Source organism: Hyaena hyaena, unplaced genomic scaffold (assembly GCF_003009895.1).
Source record: "Hyaena hyaena isolate Hyena2069 unplaced genomic scaffold, ASM300989v1 scaffold_133, whole genome shotgun sequence".
NCBI lineage: Eukaryota > Metazoa > Chordata > Mammalia > Carnivora > Hyaenidae > Hyaena > Hyaena hyaena.
In genome coordinates this window covers 1,116,985-1,138,203 of record NW_024080765.1, presented here as the reverse complement: position 1 = coordinate 1,138,203, position 21,219 = coordinate 1,116,985, and the positions used below count along the sequence as shown (strand labels likewise).

The window sequence follows — 21,219 nt, the reverse complement described above, 5'->3', positions numbered from 1 at the left end:
AGTCTAGTTTCCACCCAAAGTCCTGGATAAAAGAAGCCTGATCGATGCGTGTCTGTAACACTTGACAAACAAGGACAGAAGACAGAGAATCAGCGGGGAAGACAGGATCCTGGATTCAAGTGGCTGTTGACCAACCAGTTTCAAAGTAACCTGTCTATTGGTTATGAATATTTCAGTTCCATGAACACATATATTTTTTAGTAGCTTCTTTTGTTATCCTAATGGACCCCAAATATTCCATATAAAGGTATGCTTCTTTTTCCAGTGTGTAATAAATATGAGAAATCATCTCCCTTACCTTCAATCACTAGCCAATCACTATATAGTTTGTGAGCAAAAGAGAACCATTAAAAAAATTAACAGTATGCAGTTTTAAAAATTATTAATATAATATATAATTACATATTTTAATATATAACTTAGGTGTTATTTATGAATAGATTACATATAATAGAACTATAATGTATACGCAATTAATGTATTTACAATGTACTCTAAATGTAAATGTAAGGACTAATTATTAGAAGAGCTAATATGTTGTCTCTTCCCTTCACGAAGTCCCCAGAGATAGTACTTTGATGAGAAAACCACTCCGGCTCCCTAGTGCAGAAGTTCGGACGTCTGGCTGCGATTCTTTTCCTAACCTGGTGCCTGGCAGATGGAGGGGCATAGAGCTTTTCTCAGTGGGAAGATTCTGGAACACTGAATGGGGCCCTGTTTTCTAGAGAACTTCCCATCCAGTTTGTGGTAGCACAAAGGGACACTGTCCTTTTATCCTTTCCTCCTCTATGACAAGAGGCAGTCCCTTCAAATAGTTACCTTTACCTGTGAATGCTGGCTCCTCCCCCTCCTCCACGGGGGAGGCCAATCCCACCAGGCCCAGGGGCCCTCCTGACTCCCTCTACTCCCCATGGGGGGTAGTTCTTGCACAGGTCAATGTTACAAGACCTGAGACAGATTCAGTGCTGAGTGACCAGATCTTTAATTTTTTTTTCTTTATCATTTATTAATTTTTGAGAGACAGAGACAGCGCATGAGCAGGGGAGGGGTGGAGAGAGGGAAACGCAGAGTCTGAAGCAGACTCCTGGCCCTGAGCTGTCAGCACAGAGCCCAACGTGGGGCTTGAACCCACGAACGGTGAGATCATGACCTGAGCTCAAGTCGGTGCTCAACCGAGCCACCCAGGCGGCCTCTGAGCGACCAGATCTTTAAAAGTCTGCTTTGCTGTAAGCTCTTCAGTCCCAGATGGAAATGAAGCAGGGCTCTGCTGTTTCACTGTTAACGAGAAAGAATGCGTAAGGCATTTAGCCTGGTACCTGCTCCACAGTAAGTTCTCAGTAAAACTGGCCCTGACAACCAACACCCTCCTTGCTGCTGCTATTATTTCTAAAGCTCTGGGTTGCTTAAGGCCAAGGTCACCCAGCTTTCATGGCCTCCTTGTAGAGTGACTTCCCAGGATTCCACAGGGATGGAGGTGTTCCGCGGCCAGGGTGAGTCGGCTATTTGACACCCTCAGGGGCACCCCGCCTCACCTCTTCCAACACAGCAGATAAATGAGCTACTTGCCTTGACCTCAGTAAAATCAAGAGGACTTCTTTCCTCCAAAAGCAAATTCAAGGGCATGGTTATTCTTGGTTTTATTTCAAAAATCCATTGCCATGAGAAGAGGAAAAAATGGAAGAGAGGTTTGACAAAAATTTCAAAGTCTGATTTCTCTGACATTCCTGCCAACTTTCCATTCATTCTAACAGACCTTATTTTGTGGAGTTTAATGAATTACCAAAGCTATCCAAAAGCAGCACTCAAAGGGGCAGTACAGTATTCTTTTCCAAAAAGAAAACGCACAGCAAATAGAAAGATATTGGACCACAGTAATAGTGTGGGGTGACTTAACACAGACAAAGTCCCGTGAGCTAACTAACGAACAGGATCTAGAAAAACCCTGGGCAATGTGGCATTTGTTCATCCAGATTTTAGGCTTCCTAATAATGTAGAGTCCTGTCAACCATGACATTCTTCGGTGGGGGAACTTTTGGATCTGAACCGTGATACCCACCAGGGGCAAAGCAAGAGGACGATCAAGTACATACAAGAGATTCAATTAGAACTGTTGCATCTAAGGGGTGCCCGGGTGGCTCAGCCAGTTAAGCGTCCAAACTTTGGCTCAGGTTGTGATCTCACAGTTGGTGAGTTCGAGCCTCCATCAGTCTCTGTGCTGACAGCTCCAAGCCTGGAGCCCGTTTCCTCTATCCCTGCCTCTCCCCTGCTCACACTCTGTCTCTCTCTCAAAAAAGAACTGCTTTTAGAGATTCCTGGGTGACTGAGTCAGTTAAGTGTCTGACTCTTGATTTCAGCTCAGGTCATGATCTCATGGTTCGTGGGATGGAGCCTCACATCGGGCTCTGTGCTGAGAGTGCAGAGCCTACTTGAGATTCTTTCTCCTTCCCTCTACCCCTTCCCAACTCATGCTCTCTCTCTCTCTCTCAAAATAAATAAACTTAAAAAAAAAAAAAAAAAGGAACTGCTGGATTTAACCAACTCAACACACAAGTCTGTGCTTACGTCATTTACCTGGAAATTTCAGCAATTTTAAGGTAAGGAGATATTTTAAAAATCTTGAGAGGCCCCATGCCAGGATCTGTTATTTAAGTGAGAGATCACTTAGCAGGAGGCTTCAGATATTGGGTGCAAATAATTAACTGGAAACAGGAAGTGAGGTTCCAACAGTAAATCCCTGCTTCACATTGAACCCTCGTGCAGGTGGTATGGGGAATATTCATGCCAAAGTCAAGGGTGCATCTGGAATTCTGAGCCAAGAAGTGTATGAGGCTTCCATGTTCATTTCTATTCTGAGAGGTTCCTTCAAGAAGCAGCTAGAATATCCTTTCCCGGAGCAATCTTGTGTGCCGAGCATAGGTCTGTCTTCTGCCAGCCGGTGTTGACTTTTTCTATATTCCATCACTATGACAATCCTCATAATTAATATTACTATTGACTACGGACTAGGGTGTTTTCAGGGTTGTCTCCTAAGGATCCTTGGCAAAAGATATCTGACTCACACTTTCTCTCCTACTTTAAGTTATCCTTATTTTAAGGGATAATAGGGAAGTCCGTCAAGGAACGATCATTAAGTATTTAAATGGCTCTTCTCCAGGAAAAAAATCCCCGAGATTTGCTAGGGGCCTCCGGCCTCATAAAGGTAAAGTAAGTGAGCCTGTTTTATTTGGCAGGCTACTTAGATTTAACTGGCTATAGACCTTTATGAATCTACTATGTGCTAAGACTTTATCTCTCAGTATATCTCTCAATATTCCAGAAGTTTAACCCTTGCGAAGGTCTTAAACTTCTCAAAAATAAATTAAATATGGCAATGGAGTATATCTAATGTACTAGGGAAGAATTTATATATATTACTCAATAGAAAGGAAGCATTAACTCCCACATAAGGGGATACGAATTTCCGTAAGGTTTTGGCTTTGCTGGCTTCAGAAAACATTGTCCCGGGCACAGGGAGGGACATCCCTGTGCAGAAGTGACAAGGAAGACCCACTAGGCACTACTGCCTTCCCTTCGCCACAGCAAAAGCCAATATTCTGACGCCACAGTGGGGGCAGAGTTAAGTGCATGGAAACGCCTAAGTGGTGTGCTGGAATTACTTACTTGATCATATTACCCTTAGAGAATGTGTGCCTAGGACCACACGCTTATTGCAAATGGCTCTTTGGGCCTTAGTTGCCTCATTTGTAAACTGTGAGTTTTTGGCAGAGATGATTTCCAGTCCACGCACCAGGTTTAAAGTCTCTGGTCCTAAAATCAAATGAATTTTCTATCACTCAAATCATTTGTCCCTCTCTGCCACTGATTAGCTCTGACATCTAATGTTATGAAGTCTGTTACTGGAATAAAGTTTGGTTGAAAATGTTGGGAGTCTTTTCTTGAGTGTCCTACAAATAAGATTTCATTTTCTTTCCTTTCTCCCTCTCTTGAATGGCATTTTCCATCATCACAGCGACTCATGTCCCCCCTGGGCCACTCTGGACTTCAACTTTGATATTATTCCCAGGAGAAATGAAAGGGTCTGGTCTTATGCTGATTGGATTTGGATGGTGATTGATTAGAAAAAAGTGGGACCACGTAGCCACACTGAAGGCTCAGTACTGAGCCACAGCTTAAACACCAAAGGAGCTTTTTACCGGTGAGTTCACAGCTATTAGATATTTTTATATTAACAACACTTTCCCCATCCAGGTTTGTGCATTTTATCTTTATTCTTTCAAATCCTGAAATTGCCTGGATAAGAGGGAGGGTTTATATATTATACACACACAGACACACACACACAGACACACACACATTTCTAAGAGCAGCCTGAACTTTTAGGGGAAATTGAAGAGGCTTTGTGTCAAGTACAGCTAAATCCAGCCTTTCCATATCAAACCTCTGCTAGAAAATTACTGTGCAGATGATAAGGCAGAAAGATATAATAAAAAGTGACTCTACTCAATTTACACTGCAATATTGGTATGACTGAATATTTTTCATTCAGGTGCCTGATAAAATCGCTAAACTGTATTGCAGATAAATAAAGGAGGCTTCTGTCAAGAATAAACACCATTAATCATGAAGTCTTACCCTCCGAGAGCCTGTGCTATGCATCTGCACAAATACGCCAGCACAGCCGGCACCCAACACCGCTTCCCCCCCCACCCCGCCAGGGTTTCAGGCTGCAGTTGTCCCCTCTTCATTCTGGGGGGTTGGTTTAGGTAGCAAGAGCACCGCCCAAACATTGTCTACCCTTTAGCTTTACAGTCCTGCGACTAGGTTCCTTATTCTAACACTTGGGAAAAATTGGCCGTGCTCTTGGGGGAAGGAACTTGTCAATGATTACACACCTACAGACACACTACCTATGTGTTACATATGACACACACTGTATTCCATCAGAGCTAAGATGCTATTGATCTAAAGATGCAGCATTACTTTAGGTCACCACTCAGAATGAGAATACCTATGGCTTTCGATTCTTGCTTGAAACTTTCCAAAAGAGGTCTTTTAGACTTATCCCCACACAGATTTTATCACGGATCACTCTAGTACTTGCACAAGAAGGGAAACGTAAGGAAAAACAATTTTGCTATGGATACTTGCAACTTCCTCATGGCTACCACTTCACCAAGAGCCATCATGGGGCACACTATGGATTATAAGACACGTTCCGCTTTCAGGGATGGTGAAAGGTGGAGAAAGGATGTACACCTTAGAAGAGACTCAAATACAGTAATATGATGGATACATATTAGGTAATTCTGCCATTTGTCAAATACCTGTGACCTGACGGATGCTGGTTTAAGTGTTACCCATACGCTCCTTCACTGAGCTCTTGATATAAAATGGGATTGGATAATGACTTGCATAGGACAAATACCTAAATACCTAAGGTGGATTCAAACCCAGTCTAGGATTTTAAACAGAAAGGAAAACTACCCCAAACCAAACTCAAAGATGTGCATAAATGCTTCAACACACCTATATTTTAATATTATTAAGGCTATTTTTTAAATTTTAATGTTTTATTTATTGTTGAGAGACAGAGACAGACTGATAGAGCACGAGCAGGGGAGGGGCAGAGAGAGGAGGAGACACAGAATCCGAAGCAGGCTGCAGGCTCGGAGCTGTCAGCACAGAGCCCGATGTGGGGCTTGAATCCATAGGCTGAGACCACAACTTGAGCTAAAGTCGGACGCTCAACCAACTGAGTCACCCAGGCGCTCCAATACTATGAAAGCTCTTAACGGAATAGATAGTACGGTTTTCCAGTTACGTTTTTACTCCCAAGGCAACCTGTCTGAGTGGTACTCAAATGGCTCTGTGTGCTGGCGACAGAGGGATATGCAAAGTGTCACCAGGAGAGCATGAGGAAGAAGGAGGGAGGCACACGCTGGGTGTGGGCAACTCTCCCCGCGGACCTTCACGTAAGGAAAGACGGGCAGGAGACAAAAATGCCATGAAGGCACAGCCAAAATATTTTCATATTCTATTCTTATTCTAAGTGCCCCACACAAAGGGTAACAATGAATGAATCAAAACCTGCCCATAACGGTGGGATGTTAAGAAGGGATCTGACACATCATTTACTCCAACTACTCAGTGTCACAGATGAAAACAAGGAGGGTCAGACAGGTCAGGGAAGGTATTCAAGGACCTAGTTAATTTGTGACAGAGCAGAGAATGGAACTTAACTGAGACCCATATATTTATTTTGGAAAATAACTTTGAAACTGGTTTGAAGAAGATGATCACCACAAGCCATAAGCCAGTAAGTTATATTTGAATTTTTTGAAATTACAGTTTGAAACCCAAGAAAACAGTATGATCATGGGCTAAGGTAACCGCCGTTACATTGGGGTGCACTCAGAGACGGTTACTGAGCAGAACTGGAATGCGGTGCTATTGTGAGGGGTGTTTAGTTGTGTTACACAGGCAGTGCCACGGCAGCTCACCAAGCGACCCATTTTCAGATCCCCTTCCAATGAGAAAGCCCCCGTTGTAGCCAGAAGAGGTTTCAGTGCCACCTTCCAGACAAACCCTCCCTGTTTGAAGAAGAACCGCGATCCCACAGAATGAATGTATTTACTTGCCAGAGAGAAGGCTGGCGAGGGCCCCTCCTCAGAAAGTCTGTGCCCCACAGTTGACGGCCCTTCTAGGGCTCACAAAGATCAGCCACCAAGAGCCCAGTTCAAACCAGGCCCTGCACACAAAAATGGAGGGGCTCCCAAGGAACCCGAGCCACCCTGGCCGTACTGTGTGGGGCTTCCCTCAGCTCGTGAGGGAAGAGCTTCTATGTATACACGGGTATTTATTATACTGCATACAATTCCCATCACAGGCTGTGTGATTAATCACTTTGAACAAATTCCTGGGTCCTCATTTGAGAACTTCCTAGTCAAAACTACTTCCTGGGACACAGTCATGAAACGCAGGCTCCCAGTTAGGTACCGCATACCCCACCTGCTTGTTAGAGTCTAGAAGCTCACGCATAAAATTATGGGTTCTTCCAGAACCTGTGTGCACCCAGAGGCTGAACAGATCTCTGACAGAACTTTGTTTTTGAGGCACCTGAACTTTTTCAGCGGCATCACAGTGTTTTACCAATACCTGCAATGAAGGTAGAACTCATTAACCAAATATGTAATCTTTATTAACAGAGGTTTAAAACACATTAATTCGTAAGTCTGGTGATTGCTCATCTCTGTCTCCGTCATTAACCGTACTTCAATGCATAAGAAAATATAATGGCTACGACTGAAATACCTGAATAATTTTTATTATTGTTGCCCATTATTTCTAAACACACGGAAATGCATTTTATGCAAATGAATATGAAATGCCTTCAAAATGCAGATTAAACTTGAAAGGAGCTAAGCTCCCGGCCCAGGACAATTTATGTTACTGAACTGGGCATGAGTGTCATTCCCTGAACTGCCTGAACTACCTCCCTCCAACAGCCTTATTCACATGGAAAGGGAATCAAATGACTAGGAACACCCTTCAGGGACTTTAAAGCACATGATGCTTCGACAGCAGCTAGGTTACTAAACTGGAAGGAAGCGCCACCCTCTCACTAATGAGGCTACCGAGTGTCGTTAGGTCTCCATGTTAGAGGCACTTAGTAAGCACCCTGCTTGGCAGGGACCCACGGCAGGTCGAAGCGATGGACTAATCACACAGGCTGGGATCAAATGGGCTGGAAGAATCTGGAGCCTTGTGGCTCCGAGGAATGTAATTCATGCAGAAAAGCGTTGTCAGAGCAAGGCCAGGGAACCTCGTGGGAAGAAAGCAAAATAAACAGTTCAACAAAGAAAACAAAGAAGGGCCAATAGCCTTTTCTAAAGCTTGAGTACACTGAGCCTTCAGTGGGGCCGTCTCACAAAGGCCTCATCAAAGAACGCCCTTGCAAAGCAAACAGACCAAGAAGGATGTTTCTTTCCGATATACTTGGGGGGGAAGGGGTGGGCTCCACTTTTCATCCCTTGCAGTTCGGTGTTCATATACCTCCTTCCTCCCGACAAACAGAGAAACAGCATGCAACAATAACCCAAATAACTGAAAAGTCCTGTGTGGGCCTGGGTCAAAAGATGGGACAAGGCGGGAAGGTTAACCCAAATTACATAGGGTGTAATGTATCTTCTGATTGTTCCTTGATCACAGGAAGCCCTTTGCAAGTGGACCGACTGCCCAGGCCAGACCCACACAGCCTGCCAGCTACATTCTAGAGAATGGGGACAGGCTCCTGCAATGCTCCAGGACTCCACGTGGAAATCCCTCTTGCACAGATAGCACAGGACATTCACAGGAGGGGTAACTACCCGACTTGGAGAGAAGCCTTCCATGGGCTTAGTGGTGCTTTTTATGGGAAGTTGGGGCCCTGCTTTGAGCCCCCACCCCCACAATTCCCAATTTCCATGGGAACGTTGACTTAGATCGTCTGTCTTTCAATACACACAACTATGTGAATCGCTGTATCCTGAAACCCAAAGATTGAGGTGACTAGATTTTGATCATTAAAACAAGATTAAAATACTTTAGACTGACCTTCTTTTCCCCTCTTGACTACTTCCATTAAGATGGAAGATCATGTGGACTAATCCCAAGGACAAACTGAAATTACCACACAGAAAACGGATAGAAGTGAGCTCTTTGTGTATGTGTAGAATACATAATATATACAGTAAAATAATGAAGATACATAAAATACTTACTTTAAATTTAAAAAATCCAATAAACTTCTTAGGTAACATAAATAATGTATTCCAATATACAGCTGACCTTGGACAACACAGATTTGAAATCTGCAAATTCACTTATATACAGATTTTTTTTCAATAAAACAGGATAGCACTGTAAACGCATTTTCTCTTTGTGATTTTCTTAACATTTTCATTTCTCTAGCTTGCTTTATTGTACGAATACAGTATATAACACATACAATATAAAGATATGTCGTAATGAACCGTTGCTGTTATTGTTAAGGCTTCTGGTTGACACCAGGTTGGTTCGCAATTAGAGTTTTTAGAGAGTCAACAGTTACACACAGATTTTCAACTGCATTGGGGGGTCAGTGCCCCTAATCCCCACATTGTTAGAAGGCCAACCGTAATTCGAACACTAATCGGTTATATCCCAGGCAAATACGGTATAAGAAACCTTTTAAAATCAGACTCCCTCTTAGAGCTCAGATAGCCTTTGTTACTGATTGACAATTTTGAATCTGTTTCTGAAGACTGCCACTTACGTTGAAAACAATATCGGCTAGGAATATGGGAATTGTGTTCTAAGGGGGAGCCAGAGACAGGGTGTAATGTATCTTCTGATTGTTCCTTGATCACAGGAACAATGGTTCTGTGATTTGTTTTGCAAATGAGGCAGATCATTTAACCACCAGTCCCTCCCTCCCTTACTACCCCCCACCCTCGCCCACCCCGGCCCCCATATAATAGAGATGCTGTTCATTTCTGATGAACTTGGCAATATTTGGGTACTATCTGGATGTAGTGAGAAGAAGAGTATTGGTGGTTCTCTGGTTAGGCCCTAACTCATTCCCAGGAAGCGGGAGACACACATTAGCCGCGTCAGGCCCTGCGGGTCACTTAACGTGCAAGGACTTAATGTAACTCCTTCAGGCAGAGCTCTTACTCTCAGGGGGTGACGGGGCCTGCGGAGGATGGAGCTCCTTAGGAACCATTCCCAGGTACGACTAGTGCCTGGTGCTGCAGGGTTCTCAGAGGTCAATCTGCAAAACTCCCTTCAACGGTGATTCTACACACAACTCATTTTGGTATTAGTTTAGATTTTCAGATTGAGGCTACACTTCCCAATTCCCGTAGAGAAGTCTCAATGGAGAACTTTTTAATGAATCTGTAATCTCTCTGAAGTTGTATAATTAAGTTTTAAATATCTATAACTTATAAACATGTGAGATGCTGCATAAACCAGAATATTAAGTGACTAGATTTTAGGATATCTGTGGTGTTAGATTACAGACCTTTCTTTCTTTTTTTTTTTTACTGGAAATGCACTCTCATGCCCTAAAGGCAGTTTCTGCCACTTCTTAGCTATTTCTGCACATTCTTTTCTTCGTGTGTGTGTGTGTGTGTGTGTGTGTGTGTGTGTGTACAGAGACAGAGACAGAAAGGAGTGGGGAGGCAGAGGTAAAGGGTAGAGATCTAGCATTGTACTTGATGTATTTCCATACTACAGTTAGAAAAACCGATGCGAGAGTAAGTAAACATGGGACCAATAAACACGGGCCCAACTTGTTAATTTTTACCCAACTGCAATGTAATGATACCCATTACCATTTTGATATATGTCTTTAACAAAGATCACATCAAAACTACAAATGGTCAATTTTTTCCCCAAAGTGTTTTTCAATATAGTCATCGAACGCAAGTTGTGCAAAAACACACCCCTAACTTTAGGGTTTCAAACCCGACCTTTTCCCTGATGTTTCCTTTCTGTACGCCTAGGTCCCTGACATTACCAAAGACGCAAATATCTTGCTAATGTGTTACTTGAGATTCAGAAAGTTAGCAAGGGCAGGTTTCTGGAAACAAATCTGCGACCATTTTATTTTCTGGCGTACTAATTTTGCTGGGGGCAGGGATAGGGATGCAAGAGTAACAGAAAGGAATGAGTGACAGGCAGCCCTGTGTCCCCGGCCTTTGTCGTCCTGGGGAAAGGTCTGAAATGAACTCAGCTGCCGTGTGCGGCTACACGGAATGGCATGTCTTTGTGCAGGTGGACAAACCGGGTTCTGGTACCTAAGTGAAGGAGGGAGGGCCACACAGGAGTTGCTGTGGGCAGCTTCGGTCCAGCCGGTGTTCATCACAGGGAACTCACCTGAAAGCATCCTCCCTTTGGGACAAATCCCATTCAAGTTTCATTTTCTCAAACGCATGTTTTGAAAAATAAATACATCCAGGGCAGTAAATTTCTGTTGTCTTTGAAGCCAGGCTTAACATGAGTGGAAGCATTGTACTCAAAGAAAAAAGTCTGTTACAGTCCAGCACCCCCCAGGCCCCCCGCAACAGGCTTGACAGCAGGCTCTATAGAGCCGGTGGCTTCCGGTTCAGTGACCGTGAATACCTCCAGTCAGTATCTGCTCCCGGACCTGGCTGCTGAGCGCAGCACAAAGAACACAGGAATTTTATCCCAGAAGCTGCCGCTCAGACCCTGTGAATATGCGCTATAATTAGGGCTTGCTTTCTCTGCGACCGATGACCGAATTCAATATTTCAGTCATTAGAAATACTGCAAAACAGAAAGAAGTGTTATGCCCTTGGAGTATACGTTGATGTGTTTCGTGTGCGTTTCTTGATGCAGAGTAAAGTGCGTTCTGGTTGGTCTAAACTTAGACCCCTGCGATCACTCAAACGTTTCAAGTTTAGGAATTGAAACTCGCCCACATTTTCATACTTACACAAGGAACTTTGGATGTAGGTGGTCAAAAGTAGTTCTTAAAAAATTAGGCAGGCTTTCCATTTTTTCCGTTAATCATGAGATATGATAACCAAACAATAAGAACTATTTTCTTTTTTGAAGTGACATGATAGGCAATGAAAAAGTGTTGGGGTGAGCAGTACGAAAGTCTAAAAGAAGAAAATACAGTGCATGTGTTGACTGATTAAAAAAGAAAGGCAAAATGGGCCACCTGGGTGGCTCAGTTACTTGAGCATCTGACTCTTGATTTCGGCTTAGGTCATGATCTCACAGTCTGTGGGTTCAAGCCCAGAGTCCAGGTTCATTAGGAGCCTTTTGGGATTCTCTCTCCCCCTCTCTGCCTCTCCCCCACTCATGTCTCCTCTCTCTCTCCCTTTCTCCTTCCCTCCCTCAAAATAAATAAACTTTAATAAAGGAAAGCTGAAGCAGAAAAAGGGGACAAAGTATAGGGCTGTAAAGGGGGTGTTATCTTGGACTGGGGTTGGCAAAGTATCTTTTAGGCTCTGTGGGCCATAGTCTCTGGTACTCAACTCAACTAGGCCCTTGATTGCTAAAGCCGCCACAGAGAACGGTAAACAAGTGGCAGTCACTGTGTTCCAATAAAACTTTATTCACAAAAACAGGCCATGGGCCTGTACTGGGCTTAGAGGCCACAGTGGTTTGACAAATTGCTCATTAGATGGTCTTCACAGAAGACGTCTCAGGTAAGGAGACGTCCATCAGTGCAGAGAAATGTATAAAGGGAGTGAGCCATAGGTATCTGAGGGAGGAAGGGTCCAGGCAGACACATGTTGTGACCTCGTCCAACACGGTGTACGTTGTCTAGAGCACACCGTTCTAATCGCTGGCTGTTCCTTACCCATGTTTTAATACGGTCTTCTCAAATGCAACTGTTAAGCTTTGCCCAGTAGGCTACCAAGTTGATGGATCACAATTTCCCAGCCCCCTCCCTGAGGCTGGATATGTAACTTGTCCAGTTGTTTGGTCTCACAGATTCTATAGCAGCAAACATTAATGCATACCTAATTTTCCCGGTTATTGATAGGCTTATTAGGTCAAAAGGCTTATTTTTAAGGCTCTTCACAATGCCATATTTCCTACCTTAGAAATCTGCATAAGACACTGACAGCCAATGACATTGGAAACTTCCTATCGGGTACTGTTACCATTATTTGTGCCCATCGAGGAAGCACAAACTAGCCCAGCAAAGCCTTCAGTGTTGATTTTCACAAGCAGAGAATAAAAGTAAAGTGTTAAGAGGGGTAACACCTGATGTATTACTTACTCCCAAGCTGTGTAATCTCTCTGTGTCCAGGCCTCTGTCTCTTTACAGTGAGGCTGGTAGTAGCAACCCCATCATAGCACTGCTCTAAGAATTATAGGAGATAATCACGTAAAGTGTCTAAAATTGTGCCTCATCCATAGTTAACGAGGCAAAAATGTTATCTAACAGCAATGGTCATTATATATTTTCTCACGTTGCATGATCCATTCATTTCTTCCCCCCACCCTTATTTTTGAAATTTTGCTATTCTTTTTAGGTTTTTCCATTTAAGATTGCTAATTGCATTAACTTTATTTCCCCATGAAGGGCCTGGGAAGCAGCAATAAATGTATATTAAATAGTACTCCATCACATTAGGTGACTATGGACGGTTGCCACCAGTAAATGACTTAGTATCAGGGAATGCACTGGCACGGGAGGGTATCTCACTTTGCTATAGGCATTTCTAATAGAATCTTAAGTATTAATTAAGGTTTTGATTTTGAGTTCTAGCGCGCTGGCCTCGTTGGCATAAAGGTGACACACTCTAACAATAGTAAAGAAACAAAAGCAGAAGAAAGATGCTGGTAGTGATCTCCCGTGGGGGGAACAGCCCATCATCATTCTGGAAAACAGTATTTATGTAGGGGCTACTATGCATAAGGCGTGGATTTGGCCCAGCAAATGCAAGGAAACACACAGATGGTCTTTGTACTCAAGAGATGTAACGATAATCAAGTTCATTTCGTCTTCATTTTTTGGGAGGGTGCAGGGGGAGTGGGTGTTACACAATATTTGCTATAGTTATTTGATGGAATCTGTCACTGCACTTTACCAGTCCTAATAATGTTCATGGTAGAGCACTGGATGGAAAAAAAAAAGACTTTCCTTTGTTTATTTCATCTTATTTATTTTTCTGAGAGAGAGAGAGAGCATGCACAAGCAGGGGAGGGTCACAGAGGGAGAGAGGAAGAGGTGGGGGAGGGAATGTCAAGCAGAGTCTGTGCTCAGTGCAGAGCCTGACATGGGGCTCAAGCTCATGCCCGACCTTGAGATCATGACCTGAGCCAAATCAAGAAGCAGGCGCTTAACTCACTGAGCCACCCAGGGACCCCTACTTTGTTCATTTTAACTCTTTTTTTAAAAGTTTATTTCTTTTGAGAGAGAGAGGGGTAGGGGCAGAGAGAGAGAGGGAGAGAAAGAATCCCAAGCAGGCTCCAGGCTGTCTGCGTGAAGCCTGGCACGTGACTCCATCTCATGAACTGTGAGATCATGACCTGAGCCGAAACCAAGCGTCGGACACTCAACTGACTGGGCCACCCAAGCACCCCGCTTTGTTAGTTTTAAATGGTACTAATTAAATGGTACATTCCGAACTGGTTATGCCCCCAAATACACATACAAGATTTTGCTCCATCACTGGACTTTATTGGAGGGGACAGAAGGAAAGAAACCACTGTTATGTGTATGGGCCCATCACAAAATTTTAAGTAAGTGGCTAGACTGAAGGCTGCTTTGAATAACTATTATGCGTGCTCGTGACAGGTACAAGACCTAGGACAACAAGCCACGTGCTGACGCCAGGAAGGCTGGGAAGACGAAGGAAGGGAACTGAACAGTAGCCCCGGCCATCTCCCTACTCTTCCTTTGTCTAAGCTTTTACCGTAATGATGCATCTTTTCTTCGACCTTTCTCTCTCTGGAAAGGCATGTATTTATTCATGCTCCAAACTCGCTACGCATCTTGCTGCTCTCCCCCCCGAAAGGCAGTCACAATCATGGCACAAAGCCTTACTTGCTTACTTCCAGTGCACTCGGTGTCGCAGCTAATATTAATGATCTGCCGTGTGCGGAGTCTCCCCCCCGGGTGTTAGGCCGCGGACCGCTCTCAGTCAGAAGAACACCTCTTCTTACTTAGGTGGAATAATTCCAGTGAGTCAGGCAGCCCCGGAAAGAGCCACATTGACTCAAGCGAGAGAATAAAGAGCCGCTGAATAAAACAGAACTCTAGCGCCCATTCCTCCGCAGGAGAGAAAAGGCAAAGCTGGTTTTCTGAAATGCATGAATGAGCTGGATGTTGACATGGGGTGGCCTATGTGACTGCAGGCTTGGGCACAGCGCTGCGTACACCCACAGCTCCAACAAGGGCAGCTCTCCACTCGAAGGGCAAGACCCGTGGGGCTTCAATTATTGTAATAGGTTAGTGACTGAGGACCCCGCTTAGGAAAATGAATTGCAGAGTTCAGTATGAAGCAAATGGGCCTTCTGAAATTCAATTCATATTGGTCCATAAATCAGACAACCCTGGGTCAAAACAAATTTATGAAAAGACAGGCATCTCTCCCATGTAAAATTCCAGAATAAATGTGGAATTTAGAACTTTATCATTTGGGTTTCTACTAACAACAGTATGTCTTGTGTATTTTTATTGTTTTAGAGAGAGAAAGCATGTGCACATGCAAGTAGTGGGGAGCGGCAGATGGAGGGAGGGAAAGAGAGAGGAAGAGGGAGAGGAAGAGGGAGAGAGAGAGAGAGAGAGAGAGAGAGAGAATCTGAAGCAGGCTCCATGCTGAGCTGGAGCCTGACCTTGGGATCATGACCTGAGCCCAAATCAAGACTCAGATGCTCAACTAACAGATGCGCCCCTATGTCCAGTTTTTAAAAGGGAGCATGCTTAAATGAATTCTGAAACTAACTTAAAAAAAAAACAAAAACCATGCACTCAAAATGCAAGAGAAAGTGTGCTTTCTTCATCGAGGCAAGGTAAGTCACTTAAACATAAAGCTGTATTCTGGAGGAGGGGAGCGTAATATTGCCAGTGTCTAGATTTCGAGTGAAATCTGAAAACGCAGTAATGTTTGGCGGAGAGAGCATCATCCACGCCCCACAGATTACCATAAGGCCTCCTCGCGCAAGGCTACGCAACTTACGTACGCGTACGCAAGTCACGCAAGGCTGCAGCCCTGATAGCCATGCAAGGCATGGAATACACAGAAACCAGGAAGGAAAATCTGCTTGACACTGGATACACATTTAGGTTCTGCCGTTAATGCTCCAAAAAAACCTCAGTAATATAATAAAATGCATTCAATGGTATTTTCCCCAGACATTACACTTTTCTAGATGTATCGCCTGGGTCCTGGTGAAGTCAGCGGAGAAGAGCTTTCAGAAGAAAAGGGGAAATCCCCCACCTCCAGTGTCTCTTAATTTCCAAACGACTTCAAGTCGTAAACACAATGCAGGAATCACACATTTTATAGGAGACCCTTTCTGTGACAAGTCAAGCAGAGATGATGTCTACATTCCATGTCCCATTTGTAAGTCCATGAATCTAGTCATGATTCTGAGGTAAGAAAGGAAATAGTAACAGAGTCTACAATTATTTCCAGGACACTTGAAACAATGTGAGTTTCTATACTCTGTCTACACTGCCAAACCATACACTGTGGATAATGCCCTGAAAGTTAAGTAGGGGAAGCTAAAGCCTGCAGTTAACAAGCTGGGTTCTAACGGATGCATTTCAGTACATATTTATAAGGCTTGGTGGTTATTATTAGGCTGTAATTGTAGTTGTTCTAACACCTAATAAGCCATGGTTGGAAAAACAAAGGCAGGTTAATTTGTGATTTCCTCTACTCATTCAGAGGCAAATTAAGTGTCAAACAGCTAATACAGAACATATTTCATTTTATGAGATTTTAATTTAATTCTGCACCATATCGTTGATGCCTTAATATGGGGTGGTTTATCTAAAAAGAGAAGCAATTTATAAACCTCTTTCAATAGAATCTTTAATGATAGGATATGATAGCATAATTATCGCAGCGCCTGCCATCCTTCTAAACAGAGATCTGTCACTATCTCCATCATCAACACAAATCCTGTTTTCAAGAGACTTATAATTTAATTTTTAAAGCTGGCACCAGAAGGACAATTATGTGTACAAAATAATGAGAATATCCTCAAATTCTGTCTTCTTATAATTAAAAATGTTTATTCTAAAAACTTTGTGAGCTCACTCGATCTCATTTTCTATGAGAAAATTATACAGCAAGCATGTTGGAACTCACATTCTAGATGAAACCAATTTTTCCCCAGGATACTGCTTTACCCCTCAGCATAGATGTGCTTTTTTTTTCTTTTTAATTTTTTTAATTTTTTTTTTTTGAGAGAGAGAGACAGCATGCATGCACAAGTGGGAGAGGGGCAGAGAAGGGGAGACAGAGAACAGAAGCAGTCTCCATGCTGACAGCAGAGCCTGATGGGGGGTTCGAACTCACAAACCATGACCTGAGCTGAAGTCAGATCCCCAAATGACTGAGCCACCCAGGCACCCCCAAAGGTGTTGTAAGATTCCAGCCACCAAGCCATGCTTGCCTAGATTACTCTCCACTCCTAAAATGATCTCACGGGAGTCTACTCATGGCACCTCAGAAGGCGCAAAAGGCGAGGCCAGTGCTTCTGAGGCCCCCACCTCCCCAAATGTTAACTCCCAATGTTTGTTTGGAGCTCTGTGTTCTTAAGAGCCCTCATGTGAACATGACTTCATTGACCTCTTCCAGCAAACTGGGAAGTCGGGTAAGGCAGAAACCGCATCTCCAGGGGATGAAACCAATCCTCTCGACGGTACGTTACCAGGGTCCCCAGCACAGGCGAGTGTGAATAAAGCAAGAGTGGGGGCTGGAGCTCATCACGACTCCCAGATGGACCACCTGAGTGCTACCGAGCACCTTTCCCACAAGGTACCTTGGCGGGGTGCTGGGTACTGCCTGCAAAACTAACAGGCAGTGACCCCTGCACAGTAAACCACCTGGCAAGCGGGTCCACACTATAGTCAAGGCCCACATGACGAGCTCTGAGGAACAGCCTTGAGGGAGAGCCAGCAGGTGATACCTGAATTAGGACTTGAGGATGAGCGGTTTTAAGCAGGAGCCTGCCACACAGCCAGAGGAGGCCACTAAGGGCAATGCAGAGAGAACGTCTTGCTACAAAGGCACACGGGAGAGGTGTCCCCTGGCCTCCTCGAGCCAACTGCGTAAGCTCAGTGTCCCCATCCAGAACCCTGCTAAGGACCAGCGGTCCCAGGGGGTCCCGGGGGCTCCCCTGTGGGCCTCAGGATTATCTACTGGCCTTGTATTAGGCATTTTCAACAACTCTCCATTCAGGCAGCTAGAGAACAATTTAGTCCATTGCTGTGAAAGCATCCGAAGGCTTGGCTAGAGCAGAAGTCCCAAAACCTATAAAACCCGCAGCTCAGCTCAGCAGCCATACCTGAGACGCAACCCCAACCCCAGCACTTCCCATGCCCGACCTGCCTCACCTTGTGGTGTTGCTATCACAGGTGAACTAATACTGGAGGTACAGCCATCAGACCTAGGACGCAGGTGGGGGCGACATGAGCTACGGTATTCTGCCGAAGAGCCAAGGCTTGGGATTTTCATTAGTATGCTCATATTTGAATTTAATAACAAGGCAAATTATAATGAACCCTTGGAATTCGTTCGTTCGGTCATATAAACTCATTTTGGTATGTAGGGGGGTAATTTCGCTCTATGGGGTTTTTGAAAGAGTGAACAATTCCGAAATTCTACAGAAAGTCTGATTTAAGTCACCACACCACAGAGACTGGAGTCTGGGAGGAATCGGCCGTCTGCATCCCCAAGGCGGATCTGGCCGTCGCTGGCTCCATACCACGGGGCAGAGTCCCGTCAGAGACCTTTGTGGTCTCGTCTGCCCCACAAAACCTCCATACGATGGGGTGAGATGCATGGCAGGTTTCAGCCTGGATTTGGCATTTCCTTCCCTTTCTATAGGGGTTTTTAATTGGCCTCATGGTTTTATTGGAGTATATTTTTAGCAGGCCTCGGAACCCTGTAAATACTTACTTGTGTTCCAGTGAAAAGTCAAAGAATAAGTCACAAGTTTCTGTATTCTCTCACTATAAATACCCACTTCTCCGTTAATGCTTATGGAAGTCTGCAACACAGATTTATTACTTACCTCCAGGCAAATCTGCTCTGAAATTACAATTCAATAATGGGGGATGGATCCAAAAAACTGTTGGTAAAATATTATATGTGTACTTGGGCATGTAGTTACGGCTGTTAATATCAATTAATTCTGTTCACAGAGGAGGACTTGTTTTAAAACAACTTCATTTTTCTTTGGCATATACGTAATTACACAGCTTAACTAATAGCCATGGAGATGCAATCTACCATCTAAATAACCAGCATTATTCTTCAAAGTATTATTTGTGCTTTTCTAACTTTACTGTCTCAGGATGAAGGGTGATTACCAGATCTAACTAAATGCATATATCAAGGCCTTTAGTGAGGGCTAGCCCCTCTCAGACCGCAGCTCCAGTAATTTCAGTATCTGACAATTTTTCTGGACATGACTACCACATAAATACCACTGCAGTTTGCAAGTCCACCTCTCTACCCCCACACTGAGTGAGATAATATTTATTTCCAGAAAACGTTCTCCTTTCTTTTCTAACGTACATTATCAAAGTCATGCGCTCCTCTTATCTTTGTGTAAATCACATGGGAGATCACATGCGCCATTTTGTTTGGGAGACATTCCCATCTATCAAATCACTGTTGGTGAACGCACCGTGGGGGCAACGAAAATTTACCACAGCATTTTCATTACAATTCATTGGCGAGTGCTAGGACTCGCCAGGTAACGGGGTTTTAGCAGGAAAAACTTCAAACCCAGTCTCTTGCAGATCCATATTCTGAGCGGTAACTTTCCATTAGGCCCTTACTTTTTTAATTTAGTATTTACAGCCCACAGAACACACGTCAGCAAAATATATAGTGAATACTTGCCAGCCACCTAGTGTGGCAGACATTCTTCAGGACAGTGGGGATTTGCTTCAGTGCGTCCAGGGACAGATAGGCTTGCCGTATTTCAAAAGTAAATCTTCTACTTCTATTACACCTTCGAAGCCCAGTAGCCACACTGGTAACAGAAAGTCATGAGACAGTAAAAGCTAATATCCCGTTCTGCTTTGTTAATGGGTAAAATTTTATTACTTACACATGCAATGGAGGAATCGGAGACGGGTCGTAATGGTAACGCCCCTCATGATGTCTTGCATCAATTGGTACAGGAGGGTGGAATGCAGGAAAGAGATGAGAAGGGTCTGAAAAAGAAAGAAAATCCAACACGTGTAAGAGGGATGCCCAAAACAGAATCCCAGCCCATGACACAACGTGTCATTTGTGTTTCTTCACAACGTGGGTGGAGTCCATTTTAAGAATTTGTGGAAGAACTCTTTGAAGTTCATTATGACGCTACGGGGTACTACAGAAGTATGACCAAGTACACAGTACCTAAGAAAGTGGAGGCTAGGAATGCAATAAACCCAGACAGGAAAGCAAGAGGGGAACAATGCATGTCCCACTCAGGGAGAAGGCCAGGCGGAAAAAAAAAAAAGGCTGAAAGGAGCCACAAAACCAAAACCAAAAGGAATGGATGACAAGACTCCTATTTTCTTTAAAATTGTACTGTCAGGTGAAATTTAGACAAAGATGTAATATGTATGGATCCATCTCCTGTATCCATGATGCTTTTTTTTAATAGATTTTTAATATATATATATATATATATATTTTTATTTCTAGGAGAGAGAGAGAGAGAGAGACAGAGTGAGCAGGGAAGGGTCAGAGAGAGAGGGAGTCACAGACTGAAACAGGCTCCAGGCTCTGAGCTGGCAGTCAGCACAGAACCCGACGCGGGGCTCGAACCCACGAACCGCAAGATTATGACCTAAGCGAAAGTCGGATGCCCAACCGACTAAGCCACCCAGGCGCCCTCCATGATGCTTTTTTAAGTTAGAAGCAAAATTTTTAAAGTTCCTGCTTGAATGAATGGGTCTACATACGTGTATGCATGTACTTACATATATGTGTATAGTACACACACTATTTTAAAGTTTGAATGCACACTCGCCTCCTTCCTGTCCTGGGCCAGACCTCCACAGCTCCACGCAAGGGCAAGGGCAGCAAATCTACAGGCTAGCCAGAGAAACGCTACAGGGCCCGGCCGGAAGAGGTGAGCTGACCCTCTCGGGCTGACAGAGGACCAGCGTCCCTCCTGCCCTGGCTCAGGATGGCGTTCAGAGTTTTCCGGGTGCTTGTGTGTGCACTCACTTCCGGCCGCTCCTCTACTCCCCGTTACCACAGTAACACAAGCTCAGTGTGTCTCAACCTCAACAAAAGCTTCCCCCCCAAATAGTGGTTCACTGCAAAAGCTAAAGAGAATTGGGGCGCCTGGGTGGCTCAGTCGGTTGAGTGTCTGACTTCAGCTCAGGTCATGATCTCGCAGTTCGTGGGTTCGAGCCCCGCGTCGGGCTCTGTGCTGACAGCTCAGAGCCTGGAGCCTGCTTCAGATTCTGTGTCTCCCTCTCTCTCTGCCCCTCCCCTGCTCATGCTGTCTCTCTCTCTC

At 44.2% G+C, this 21,219-nt stretch overlaps 1 protein-coding gene across 1 annotated transcript in view; it reads right to left on the bottom strand.

Annotated features, from left to right (window-relative positions):
• Positions 1 to 21,219, bottom strand: part of GLI3 (GLI family zinc finger 3) — a 265,255-nt gene that overhangs the window by 100,920 nt on the left and 143,116 nt on the right. The window contains exon 3 of the mRNA XM_039237989.1: positions 19,810 to 19,915. Within this exon, the coding sequence (XP_039093920.1) occupies positions 19,810 to 19,915 (106 nt within the window). The remainder of the gene's footprint in view (positions 1 to 19,809; positions 19,916 to 21,219) is intronic.